Below are 13,221 nucleotides of genomic sequence, written 5' to 3' on the forward strand. Positions count from 1 at the left end.
AGGAAGAGCAACACATGGCAACTACCAATCACCATCCCTAAAGGTTCATCTCTCCCCAGATGCCTTCTCTAACATTTGTTCATGGGAGGCAGACTAAGCAGGTCTCAGCAGCAGACCGAGCACACATGCCTCCTTGACCACCTCAGGGCTCTCTCGGGGGCTCATCCCAGCCCATAACCAAAGGCTGACCAGAAGAGAGACACTACATCAGACTGGAACCTTCCTGATACTCTCAGTCCCCAGGCCTGAGCAGCCCCATGGCTGCTGAACAATGCAGTTTTGAATTCAATTAAAGCGATTATCTGTTGTGCCAAATAAATTGTGTACAGCATATATCCTACGGCACTTTACACCTCCAGGCTCATTATTCCCTAACTGTTTCCTCCTGTTTATGCGCTCTCAAATTAAATTGCTGATAATACGCGCCAAAATAAAAAATGAGCGCACCTTGTCCCAAGAAAATTGATTCTCCTTCTCCTGAACTGGCGATTGCCAGGTTTTATATACTCGGTTCCTGGTGATCATTAGTAATTCAATTTTCTTTTTATTAGCCCCCTTATCTGCTGAGCAATATAGTGGCAGCGCTGACCTCTTTCGCACGGGTAAATGTTTAAAATCTTTTCCCTGATTAATTTTGCCAGTTAAGAAAAAGAGGAGAAATGGCCCGGCTCTTAGCCATCACAATGAATAAAGCTTAATGTTGATTGTGATGGAATTTCTAATGCCAGGGAAATTGATTGAACGCGGCAATTACGCTGCAAGAGTAACTCGAGGGAGATGGGATCGCTTTCTTCTGGCCGTAGCCTTTTGGTTATTTAAAACAATCCAATTTGCAAGGATAATTATGTATTAGTGTTTTATCTGCCACTTGAAATGAACAGGGGAGTTTCGATACTGGCCCAGCATTAGCAGGTTATTGCTGCAAATTACTTGATATCTGCTTTCTTTCACATAAAGAGGAAATTAGGCAATCAATTACCAGAAAAAGGTGGAAGGAGGGATAAAAGGGGCAAGTGCGCCCTCTGCTGGCTACTAAGCCACAAAATAGGACCAGGTAGGGACCTGGAGGAGGGGTTGGCCAGAGCAGTTAGGCTACCCAATTCCTTGGTACACAAAGTCTACTGAGCAATCAATCAGGTCCCTCCCTAGACACCAGCGTACTGGCACCAAGGAAAAATCTGGAACTAGGGCTAAATGTTTTCTTGGAGGAAAGCAGAAAGAGAAGACCCTAAGCACTAGCTTAGGGGGCAGCCCCTATCCACTGACCCCACCTATCTGGGGTCATAAGCTTGGGGCTGCACCTGCTTGGAGATAGAAAAGCTCTAATCAGCAATACGGCAAGCACTCCAGACCAGGGAATCAAACAGACTGGCCAGAGCTGGGATTCTTAGACAAGCAAGGAAGGAGGCAGACAGTAAGTCTTGCAAGAGGAAGCTGAGGAAACTACAAGCCGGTTCCTAAAACAAGCCAAATCCATCCAGGCTCCAGCCCAGAGGAATTACTGTCACTCCCATCTCCTCCCGTCTCCTGTACACAGCCCACCCTGGGCTCTTTGTCTATCTAGAGTAGTAAAGAGTAGTAGTCTCTGGACCTACTACCTGAGGAACACAGGCTTAGCATCTTCTGTTTCCACAACTCGTTTACTGCTTAGATGATGATTCTCCCTTGAGCTCACACACAAGGCCTTGCATGCTAGCCATCCTGTCTACTCCAGCCTGCTAGCCCAATCCTGTCACCTGATATTCCCAAGAGCAGCAACACAGGCTGTCTCCCGGCTCCCTCATCCATCCTTCCCTGAAATCACAGAACCTATTCCCTTTCATTACTGTGGCAAAAAAGAGCTTCCCCCATTACCGAGTGCCCTTTCCACTGGGGTAATTAATCCCCTTTTCTGATCCCACAGAGCACATTGCTACATGGTCTTCCTTCCACTCTATGTTCCACCAGTGTCTTCACCTGCAGAGCTGAGCGCTATTTCCTCTCCTCACTCAAATCTCCTCAAGAAACACTCCTAATGCCTGCCTAGTGCTTACACACTCCCTGTAGCCCATAACTATATGCTCTGCTTTCTTGTTCTCAGGACACCTTTACCACCCAAAGCCAACTGTCCAGGCTGTTGACAAGGGCTCAGACAGCCATTCGTCTCCAATAGAATGTGGCTCAGTAACCCAGGAACCAGCATGACGATTCTTGGCCCCAAGGTGCCCATCACATGCTTAGTGGGTAAGCCGGTGAATAATGGAGAGAAAGATTCCCAGAGCCCTTCCTGCAACAGAAATACCAGGGACACTGTGTGGTCATCACTTCTGTCTATAATTAGAGACCATCCATTCCTCCACTTGTAGTGGAGTCACCACCAACAGTTTCAATGGCCCCTAACATATCCAAGGCACCATGGGTAGAGCCATTGAACTCAAGACCCCTCACCCTTCACTCTTCTCTGGCCACCTGTGGGGCAGGAGGACACTGCGATGCCAGCAGGAGACAATCTCTGCTGTTCCCAGTAGATATGTCCATAGACTACCCCACAGACACAAGCAAGTGGTGCTATCCTAGAAGATTCCAGTAAGGACTCCACAGCTCTTCCCCACACAATGCCAGGCAACAACACTAGCAGACTATACATCTTCTCTACCCTAAGCTGTAAGCCTCTCAACCCATCCTTCTCAACTGGCCAAGGGGAACCCAGCCATGTCCAGCCCAGCCCTCTCTCTAGCCTTTCACTTGGGTCCCATACCCCACTCTGCTAACATGGTTCCTGGTCATCCCAGTGCAGTGCAGCCCACCCTCAGCCAGTACCGAGAGCTCTCTCCGCGTCATACCTTCCTTGCTGGAGAGGTGGGTCCGGCTGGATGGCACACAGCACAGCCGATGCCTGTTGACCTGCATCAGACCCTTCTGAGGAGTCTTCCTTAGAATGGGGCTACTCTTCCCCCGGAGGGCCTGTCTCCGTCGCTGGGTAAGATGGTTTTTGTTGGTGGTGGCAGCTGAGGGGCTGATCTTCTTGTCCCCAGGAAGGCTATGAAGATAAAACACAAAAAACTACCAACAGGGTCACTGGGTAGATCTGCCCAAGCATCTCTGTCATGTTGGAGACAGAACAGGTTGCAATGTTCTCCAAGCAGAGCAGAGTGGCTTCAGACCCTCCCCTGTCCCTGTCCCTGTCCCTGCCCCAGGCCTTCTCCAAGCCACATGGACTTTTAGTACAAGATTTCAGTACAAGACTACAAGAAAAGGTGACAGAGAAGGACAGCATTCCTGAAAAAGAGGTGCCATCTCCCAAGCACATCTTCAAGGATGCCACAAAATCCCCCCTCTGAGGTCCCCACAACAGAGGAAGGCACCAGTATGATAAGAAGAAATCTATTCTCTAGGCACAGTGAACATGGCAGTCAGGCTCAGAAAACCACAGACAGCACATGTCTGAAGCACAGAGGCAGAGGAAGTGAGCATCTAGAGAGCCAAGGACCAAAGTAAGACAGCAGAAGAACTTCCTTAGTGGGACTGATGACAAGGACAGTAAATATCTTTTAGAAGAACACTGTCTTATAGCATAGACAGGTCCTCTGTTTGGTAAGCAGACAATACCTTTGCCATCAGTGGCTGAACTGAAGTTCCTGACCCCTGACCATATACTCTGGGCTATGATGCCATCTTATAGTTTCCTACAAGCATCCAAGGGTAAGAATCTCAGTGATGTGTGCTCATAAACCAGTAGCTTGGCCTGGTCACTTGGCTACCAGCAAAGGGCCAGCAGAGATGTAAGGTCAATCTGCTTCCTCTGGAGCAATGGACGCCCAACGGTTCAGGACACTTGGAAGGTGGCAACCGAGCACAAGGCAGGAAAAGCCTGGGATAGCAGTGCTACAGTCCCTTTCACAGACACTCCACATAGCACAAATGGTGCATCCTTCCGTCTGGACCCGGGCAGAGTGCTCCACAAAGCCTGACTTCCTAGAACCTAAAGCCCCCAAGTAAAAACAGAGCAGGAAAGTCTAGGCACACCTGACCGAGCCCAGCACCCTAGTCCGCCACCCACAGCTCAGACACATGCCCACTGCTCTGGCCAGAACAGTGATACAGCATTCACCTACTGCTACACACTGGACAGACCCAGGGTGCTGCTCCCCAAGCACCTAACCTGGCTTGGCACCATACGTTTTTGAACCCTGCTCACCTAGAAGGGAAACAACCTAGTTCTCACCAAGAGAAGAAAGGATGGGTCTGTCAGCATTACCAGTGCCAATTGCTTCCCCAACCCTACTGGGGCCCCATGCAAGCCCTTGAATCATTCATCTGTACCTGACACATCTTTATATGACAACAGCACTTCCAGCCTTACTCCTACTAGAAGCATGACCCAAAATCACACTCAAAGCTCCCAGTAGGTCACACATCCGTGGTGCTGAATAGACCCAACATGGGCTTTTTTTCCCAACCTGGAAACTAAAATCCAAATTCCCTAATTTAGGAACCAAAAGCACTTACTGAGCCCCGCCCCACCCACCTAGACAGCACATTGCAAAATAGCACACCTGGTATTGCCCCGCCTCCGGATAATCTTGGTTCGGCTCTTCACTTTGTAAGCTGAGAGCTGTGACTCTCCAAAGAGGGGCTTCGAGTTGCTGGGTACCCCTGCTGGTCTGTCCCCTGACGGGGGCCTAGATAGAACTGGGGAGAGCTGAGAAGTATGGTCCTTGCTGCCAGCCTCAGACTGCCAACGGAAAGAGGAAGAAGAGGAGGCCGAGGGGCTGGAAGCCTTCCACTTGTACTTGCTGGGAGAGGCTCCAGCCTTGGCTGGTGTGGCCAGTTTCTCAGGCCTCGCCCCTGGGTCAACCTTATGCTGTGACTTCTCGGTCTTTACACCCATACCAAAAGCGGCCTTGTTCACACTCTCCAGAGTTGTTCTGGGACTGAGAGCTCTCCGAGTGACCCGGGGGCTCTTTTGTGAGGCAGCTACCCATTTGTAGTTGTTTTTCCGAAACTTGCTGGTTCGACAAGACACTAGCAGTGAGGCCTCCCTGACCTGCCTGGTTCCCGTTGCTGGTCTGACTGGAGCCACCACTGACCCCAAGGAAGCTAGTCGGTCTGCATGGCCAATATTTGCTTTTTGGTCTCCAATAAACTGTTCAGAATAGCTGGTAGAATGAAGGCCGACCTTCCGGCCCAGAGCCACACCAGTGCGTTGGGGTAGGACAGAGGATGGGAAGTGTGCCTTGATGGCAATTTCACTTTCACTGACTGTCCGTCGGTGCTCAGGAGAGCTGTCATTAATTCTGCCCACAGACTTCACTACCCGAGGCTTGCCAGGCTCCTTCTGGCAGACCAAGAGGGGGTCGTCCACACTGTAACCCATCTTGGTTCTTCCTGGCCTTGGAGGCTGCAGCTGTCCACCAGGGACCTCAACCTCGCTTCCTTGGGGTCTTTGGTCACTCCAAGAGGGGTCATCACAGTCTTCCAAGGAACCCCGCTGGACCCCTGAAACATTGATAGACCCTGTCTTTGATGGTGGCTTGATCTTAATGACCATATTCTGATCTGGACTGAGCTGGACCTGTCTCTCCAGGACGTACGGCTGGGGTTCAGGATGCTGGCTATCCTCACGGAGGGATGCCTGCAAAGCATGATCACTGGCTGGGTCAGAAGATTCCAGAGGCTGATTCACAAGGGAGTATTTCTTGCGCCATGAAGGGCCATGGTGTGAAGAGAAGCCCCTCCGATTTGGACGGGAGTAGCGGGAGCCAAAGGTCCTGCCACCCTGGAACACAGGTGGCTGCCACCGAGTAGCTGATGAGGAGCCATGAGCAGGGCCATTGCCGTGGAGGGTTTTATAGTCGTCAATTAGACCTGAGAAGGCAGAATCACAGGCTCAGTTACCTAGGAGATATGAATAAAAACAGCAACAATCAAGACTACTACCCCTACCCTAATACCCCAGACCCACTCACCTTCCTGAGCCCCTTGCTGACCAGAGAGTTCAATCCAAATCTCTAGGCTTGTCAATTCTATAAACGCTTCTCCATCAATATTACTATTATGTCTGCTTATCCTGAAGATGGCAGCATTGAAGACAGGTATAACTGCTTTTACTCACTGTCCTACTAGGCCTACAATGTTTTGAGAGCAAGTGTCACTCCCTATACAAAACAAAAAAAAAAAAAAAAGTCAGGGACCCGAAAGCTGTGGTGCCTGGATAAGAACAGGACAAGACTTCCACTGAGGCCCTGTGGTTTACCCATTCAAGGGAAAAATGCAGGACTGCACCTTAGTAATCTCCTCAGAATGATGTTTCTCTAACCCAGTACTTGACAGACAGAGGAGAAAACAAAATAAAACAAAAACAAAAACAAAACAAACAGCAACACATATACCCACTGACGACCCAATCGCAAACATCTCCTACAGACCACACCTGATGCCAATACCACAAGGATTTTCCAATGAAATGACTCATAGAGCACTGGAGGAAGAGAGAAGGATCGCAAGCAGGTTCACTGGGTCCCCAATAATCAAACACCTGCCACCTGCCTCAACCCTGCCAGCCAACCACCCCACCACCACACACACACACACACACACACACACACACACACACACACACACACACAACACACACACACACACACACACACACACACACACACACACACACACACACAGCCTGCCTCAACCCTGCCAGACACCTCAGGTGGGGTGTTAAGGAAACCCAAGAAGCAGCCCCAAATAGGCAGACCACCTGGACTCTCCTTAACACATACTTTCCAAACCCCTAAGTATTTTCTGTGGAGAGAACTTTGGAAACGACATGAACACTTATAAAGACCAACTTGGGTCTAAAAATTTGAAGCTAAAGAAGCTGGTAGTCAGCCCTAAGTACAAGGGGGCTGTGCCTGAATAGGGCCAAAAAACACTCAACGGCAGCGGAAGAGAAAGGCTTCCGAACCAGCCGAGCCTGGAGGTCAGCTGACGCGACCACCCGCGGGTAGACCACCGTGCTGTCGACTCTTGACAGCCCTCTGAAGTCCAGCCCGCTCATTTGCCCAGAAGCCTGGTGGCTTCTGTTACCCGCGGGCCGCACCCGACTCGGCCGCTCCGATGCCCACCCATGACGACCATCAGGAGACCGCAACCGACAGCACCCGCTTCTGAGAGGGTCTACGGCGATCACAAGAAACAAGTGAACACACGCCGGAACCGCGGCCCGCTCACCCTGCAGGAGGCGTATCTGCCGCCGCAGCTGCTCCTTTTCCTCCATCTCCGGAGTCCGCGACGCCTAGCCAGACCCCCTCAACGTCATCACTGCGCGACTGTTTCCCGCGGGCGGGGCCGAGAGAACGCCGATCTTCACTATGCGTTGATATGGGGTTGGAAGGCACCGTCGCCCCGGCAACCCTGGGAGGGCGCCTGCGCAGAACGAGAAAACTCATCATCTTGATGCGCCCGGAAGTAGCAGCCGTCTGGCTTCTACACCAATTCCTGCCCCTCTTTTCCACCGCTGGTGGGGGGGTGGGGTGGGGATTCCATGGAAGACTTGGAGGAGATGGTTTGGTAACAGTTTCTCCTACACCCAGAAATTCCTTTTATCAACTTATTTGTTTGACACAGGGTCTCACTATGTATTCCTGGCTGGGGAGAAACATAAATGGGGGACTCGCTATGTAGATAAGACTGACCTTGAACTCGCAGAGGTTCACTTTCCATTACCTCCGGACCTGGAATTAGGAAAAGAATCGGAGGCTATTTTTTGCGGCTATTCTCGAGGTCATTTAGTAGGAAAGGCTAAAATAGAGAAGAAAACTCACGAGAGTTACCACGTGATCAAACAATGCCACATGTAGTTGTATAACCAAGGAGTAGAAAACATCTATTCTAACATACTTGTATGTCATCATTTATATTAGCTAACCAGAAGCAACCCAAATGACTGTTCACATGGAAATGGGATATTATCCAGTGTTTTGTTTTGTTAGAGACAGGGTCTCACTATGTAGCTCTGGTTGTCCTGGAGTTCACTATGTAGACCAGGCTCATCTCGAACTCTCAGAAATCTGCCTGCCTCTGCCTCCCAAAAGAGTTTAAAAGAGTGCACCACTACACGAGGATGTACAGTATCTCTGTAGCGCTAAGGCCTCAAGTCCAACCAAGTCTCTACCAGTGAGCTATATCTGCACAGTTTATTGTTAAACCTGAAAAAGAAGTTCTAGAAACTGGGCTTGGTAGTGCATGCCTGTAAGACCAACATTAAGAAGTAGGGGTAGATAGCTGGGCAGTGGTGGCACACACCTTTAATCCCAGCACTCTAGAGGCAGAGGTAGGCACTCTGGAGGAACTCTGAGTTTGAGCCCAGCCTAATCTACAGAATAAGTTCCAGGACAGCCAAGTTAGTCAGTGAAGGAGTTGGAAAACAAAAGGTTGGTAATAATGTAATAGAAACAAGGGGCCCATGTTCCAGCTCCAGCAAGCAGCAGAACTCAGCAGCTTCAGCCATGTGGCTCTAGCTTTAGAGTCAAGAATAGATAACCAAGGTTGCACCTCGTGCTGGTAGACAGACTTGGTAATGTATAAGAGTCACCCAGGTGGTACTGGTTTGGAAGGCATGAAGAGTCATGGAGAGCAGCTGAGGCTTGGCACTGTGAGAGGTCAGGGAAGGCCATTGGAGAAAGTGAACCCTCAGTTGCAGTTGATGGCCCAGGACTGAAGGGGGCATGCAAAGAAGCTGAGGTTGGGCACTGTAAAGGGAACCTATGAGAGGCTATTATTGGTGAAGCCTCATTGCAGTGAGAAATCCCACTGTTTTAGAGATGGTAGCACCATGGGATGACCACCAGGAACAGCAGCAACAGTGGAGTCAACCAGAGCCTAGAGTGCTACAGAGGACAGAGCTGGGGATGTGACCCAAACCCTTTGGAGGAACCCAAAAGATTGTGTGTGGATCCCAGTCATTGGGGAGAAAAAGCTGTAACAATGAAGTTGCCTTGAAGACCCCAGGATATTCCAGAGGCCAGAGTCATGGGATACCTGCTGAGGAAAGCTGCTACCAGGGAGTGGAACCAGCCAAAGAGAATTGTCAACAAAACATAAGTGAGTTGGAATCAGACATGGAGATGCAGAGTTTGGAGTTTTCCAGCTAGCTTTTGGTCCTGCTTTTGTTCAGGATTTCCTCACTATGACGGTTTGGAACGGTAATGTATATATATCCTATGATGTTGGAAGTATGTGATCTGCTTTTTGATTTTGATTTATAAGGGATAAGTTCAGTGTGTGGATGACTCTCAGAAGAGACTTTGAACTTTGAACTTTTAACATTGTTGAGAGTGTTATAGACTTTGGAACTTTTGAAGTTAGATTAAATGTATTTTGCATTATGCTATAACTAGGTGTGGCTGCCTTAGAGTCAGGTGTTTGACCAAGCCTGTGGGGGCCAGGGAGTGGAATGCGGTAGTTTGAATATGCTTGGCCCAGGGAGTGGCACTACGGGGAGGTGTGACCTTGTTGGAGGAAGTGTGTCACTGTGGGGGTGGGCTTTAAGATTTTCCTCCGAGCCAGGAAACAGTCTGCTCCTGGCTTCCTTTGAGTGAAGGCAATAGAACTCCCAGCTCCTCCAGTACTGTGCCTGCCTGGCCACTGCCCTACTTTCCGCCATGATAATACTGACTGTGTAGGCTACCCCCAATTAAATGTTCTCCTTTCTAAGTTGCTTTCATCATGGTGTCTCTTCACAGCAATGGAAACCCTACCTAAGTCACAGACTGCTGCAATTTCCCAACCCCCAGAATTCTGAGTGAAGCCAACACCAGTCAAGCAGCTCAGGGGAGAGGGAGACCTATTGCTTCCTGCTTAGCTGTAACTCTGTGGTGAGCTGTAAACTCACCTCATACTAAAAATGAACCCTAACAATTTATTTCCTACACATCCACCACAGATCTTCACAATAAGTAAAAGTAAAGGAAATTTCTTCACACTGACTATGGGAACTCAGTTCTACAGTAATAAAAACAGGGAGTGGAAATGTGCTAGTTAAATGTAAACATCTTACTCAACAACAAATATCTTCAGCAAAACATTTTATGTATGAAGGGATGTATAGAATGTATAATGTAAAAATGTATATAATGACTCAGTAGATACGGGTACTTGCCATCAAAGCTAATGACTTCAGTTTGACCCCTAGAATATACATGGTGGAAGGATTCCTTAAACATGTCACCTGGGGCTGGAGAGATGGCTCAGTGGTTAAGAGCACTACCTGCTCTTCCAGAGGTCCTGAGTTCAAATCCCAGCAACCACATGGTGACTCACAATCATCTGTAATGAGATCTAATGTCCTCTGCTGTGTCTGAAGACAGCTACAATGTACTTATATATAATAAATAAATAATTGGGCTGGGGATTTAGCTCAGTGGTAGAGCGCTTGCCTAGCAAGTGCAAGGCCCTGGGTTAGGTCCCCAGCTCCGAAAAAAAAAGAAAAAAGAAAAAGAAAAAAATTTTTTAAATAATTAATTAATTAAATCCTTTAAAAAGAATGTCATCTGACCTCCAGGCACATGATGGGTGTGCAACCAAACACACATACACAAATAAGTAAACTCATGTTTCTATAACTAACCATATGAGTAAAATGCCCACAGTGTCAAGGATTCACATGAACTGTGCTTCTTTTTTTTTTTTAAAGATTTATTTATTTATTATATATGAGTACACTGTAGCTGTCTGCAGACACACCAGAGGAGGGCATCAGATCTCATTACAGATGGTTGTGAGCCACCATGTGGTTGCTGGGATTTGAACTCAGGACCTCTGGAAGAGCAGTCAGTGCTCTTAACCACTGAGCCGTCTCTCCAGCCCATGAACTGTGCTTCTAACGAAGGATCTGCTCACACAGGCAAGGATATAACCCATGGCCTGAACCCCACCCGCTGAAGCTCCCATGGCACCTACATGCAATGACAGGGACTTTGAAGATCTCTGTGATCATGACACAGTGGTGACACATGCCTTTGGTCTGAGCACTTGGAAGGCAGAGGTAGGTGGATCTCATAAGTTCCAGACTAGCCTGGTCTACAGAATGAGTTCCAGAACAACACAGAGAAACCCTGTCTTGAAAAAAAAAATCAAACAAAAGACTGCAGGTAGAGGTCTGCATGCAAGACAGAAAGCCTGGCTTTCCAGATCAAAAGAACAAACAGGCTGGGGAGTCTTGGCAGGAGGATGGCCCACGCAGAGGCTTCAAGAAGTAAGGTCAGAAGCCACTCTCATGCAGGGCATCTCTCTGGAGAGGTCGAATCTACCAGAACCATAGTTGCTTCCTGCTTCCTTCTTTACCCAGTCCTGTCTGTCTCCCACCTCACTCTCACACTCTCAGCTGAACTTTGGAATATTTCTGATTCTTTCCAGTCACTTTCAGCCAGTTGTACCCAGGGAGTAGCTAAGGAAACAAGCCCATGAGAGACTTATATGCCAGGAGTGGTAACCATAGGTTGGCCCTGCCCTCAACACTTATGAGACTTAAGCCTTGGCAGACTCAGAAGAAAGAGGTAATATCCCAAATTGTGTGAGATGGACTCTCCACTTGCAGTCTTTTAAGATTGGATGTGTTTGCTTTGTCTGCATGTGTGCCTATGCACCACATCTGTGCAGTGCCTAAGGGAGCAGGAAAAGGGCAGTGGATCACCTGGACCTCTAGTTACAGGCGTTTATGAACTGCCACGTGGGTGCTGGGAATCAAACACAGATCCTCTGCATGAGCAACAAGTGCTCTTAAGCTCTGAGCTATCTCTTCAGACCTCTACTTGCAGACTTCTATTTTTCTTCAGAAGCACTTGTACATTAGCCCAGCCCAGCCTTACTTCCCATAACTCCCACACTGCCATCTTGTAAAGAAGTCAAAGTTGGCCTCCTGGAAGGAAAGGCCTGAGAGCTAGCCCATTCACCACCATGTGACGACAGCAAGAAGACTGACCCTTATAAACCGCCCAAGGATGTAAGCCCTTGTGGTGCCTCATCTTAGTTGACAACCTGACAGCATCTAGAATCAGCTAAAACACAAGCATCTATCTGACCACTGCTGTAGAGGCTGCTGGTCAGATTATTTGAGGAGGTAGAGTCACCCTGAGCTTAGGTGGCAGCTTCTGGTGGCGGCCAGATAAAAGAAAGTGGAAGACTGAGACTGTCTTTTGCCTCCTTTCTCTCACTGTCCCCGGCGAGTTCACCTATCCTGTTGCTGCAGCACCTTCCACTGATACTGGAACGAATTTCCTTGGGTCTCCCAAGTAGACAAGGCAAGACCAGCCCATCTCCAGGAATCTGCCAGGTCCTGTTCCATGCACACAGCATCTGTTCTTGAGCTGTGGACTGTGAGAAATACTTTAGTCTAAGTATCTAGAGCAGTCTTAGCTGGCAGGCCAGTTTAGTAGCACTGACAGCCAGCCATCTGCCACATGTGTGAAGCCACTCTTGTCTTGTGAGCAGAGGACTTGAACGATGTCTGGGGAAACAGATGGAGTCATCTCTGCTGAACCCTGCCCAAACTACCAACTCCCAGAATTAGTGGCAGATTTAAAAACTATTTTTAATTTATTATTAATTTTTTTAAATGTAGGAGAGCTCTGTCTACATGCCAGAAGATCCCTTTATAAATGGTTGTGAGCCACTATGTAATTGCTGGGAATTGAATTCAGGGCCTCTGGAAGAGCAGTCAGTGTTCTTAACCACTGAGCCATCTCACCAGTCCTTGTTTTCTGATTTCTGATTTCTATTTTGTTAAGCAACTAAGTTTAATTTTGATTTATTTGCAGCAAAAAAACTGACAGGCTCACAGGCCCAGCACTAAGGTGCGTTCTTGTCTGTGCTGGATGAATTCTCAACTCCTGGGATCCAGTCCTGACATCACAACAGAGCCTTGGGCATTTACTAAGAGGACAGGGCTTGTGGACTTGTCCAAGGATGGGCAACTGTCAATGAGATGGGCAGTGTCAGAATTATTTTACGGAAAATGATCTTGACAGTTATGCTTGTCATATTGAAGAGAAAAGCAATCCACTTCGGAGGCCAGAAAGATGGCTCAGTGGGTATAGGCACTTGCCACCAAGCCTGACAATCTGAGTTCAATGTCTGGATCCCATGTGGTGGAAGGGAGAACCAATTCCTGAAAATTGACCTTAATAGGCACTCTGTGGCATACGTACATACACACACATACATGCACACTAAATTAAGTTGGGT

General features: G+C 48.4%; 1 protein-coding gene across 3 annotated transcripts in view; it reads right to left on the minus strand.

Annotated features, from left to right (window-relative positions):
* The window catches only part of Zc3h3 (zinc finger CCCH type containing 3), an 84,728-nt gene extending 77,435 nt beyond the window's left edge, over nt 1-7,293 (minus strand). Inside the window, exons 1-4 of one of the 3 annotated variants that reach the window (XM_087556525.1) lie at nt 7,210-7,281; nt 5,949-6,137; nt 4,536-5,847; nt 2,823-3,019 (exon numbers count right to left, since the gene is read on the minus strand). In XM_087556525.1, the coding sequence (XP_087412651.1) occupies nt 2,823-3,019; nt 4,536-5,530 (1,192 nt within the window). In that variant the 5' untranslated portion in view covers nt 5,531-5,847; nt 5,949-6,137; nt 7,210-7,281. 3 annotated transcript variants of the gene reach the window in all.
* Nucleotides 7,294-13,221: the final 5,928 nt, after the last annotated feature.

The sequence above is a fragment of the Rattus norvegicus genome, chromosome 7 (assembly GCF_021556685.1).
Source record: "Rattus norvegicus strain SHRSP/BbbUtx chromosome 7, alternate assembly SHRSP_T2T, whole genome shotgun sequence".
Classification (NCBI taxonomy): Eukaryota; Metazoa; Chordata; class Mammalia; order Rodentia; family Muridae; genus Rattus; species Rattus norvegicus.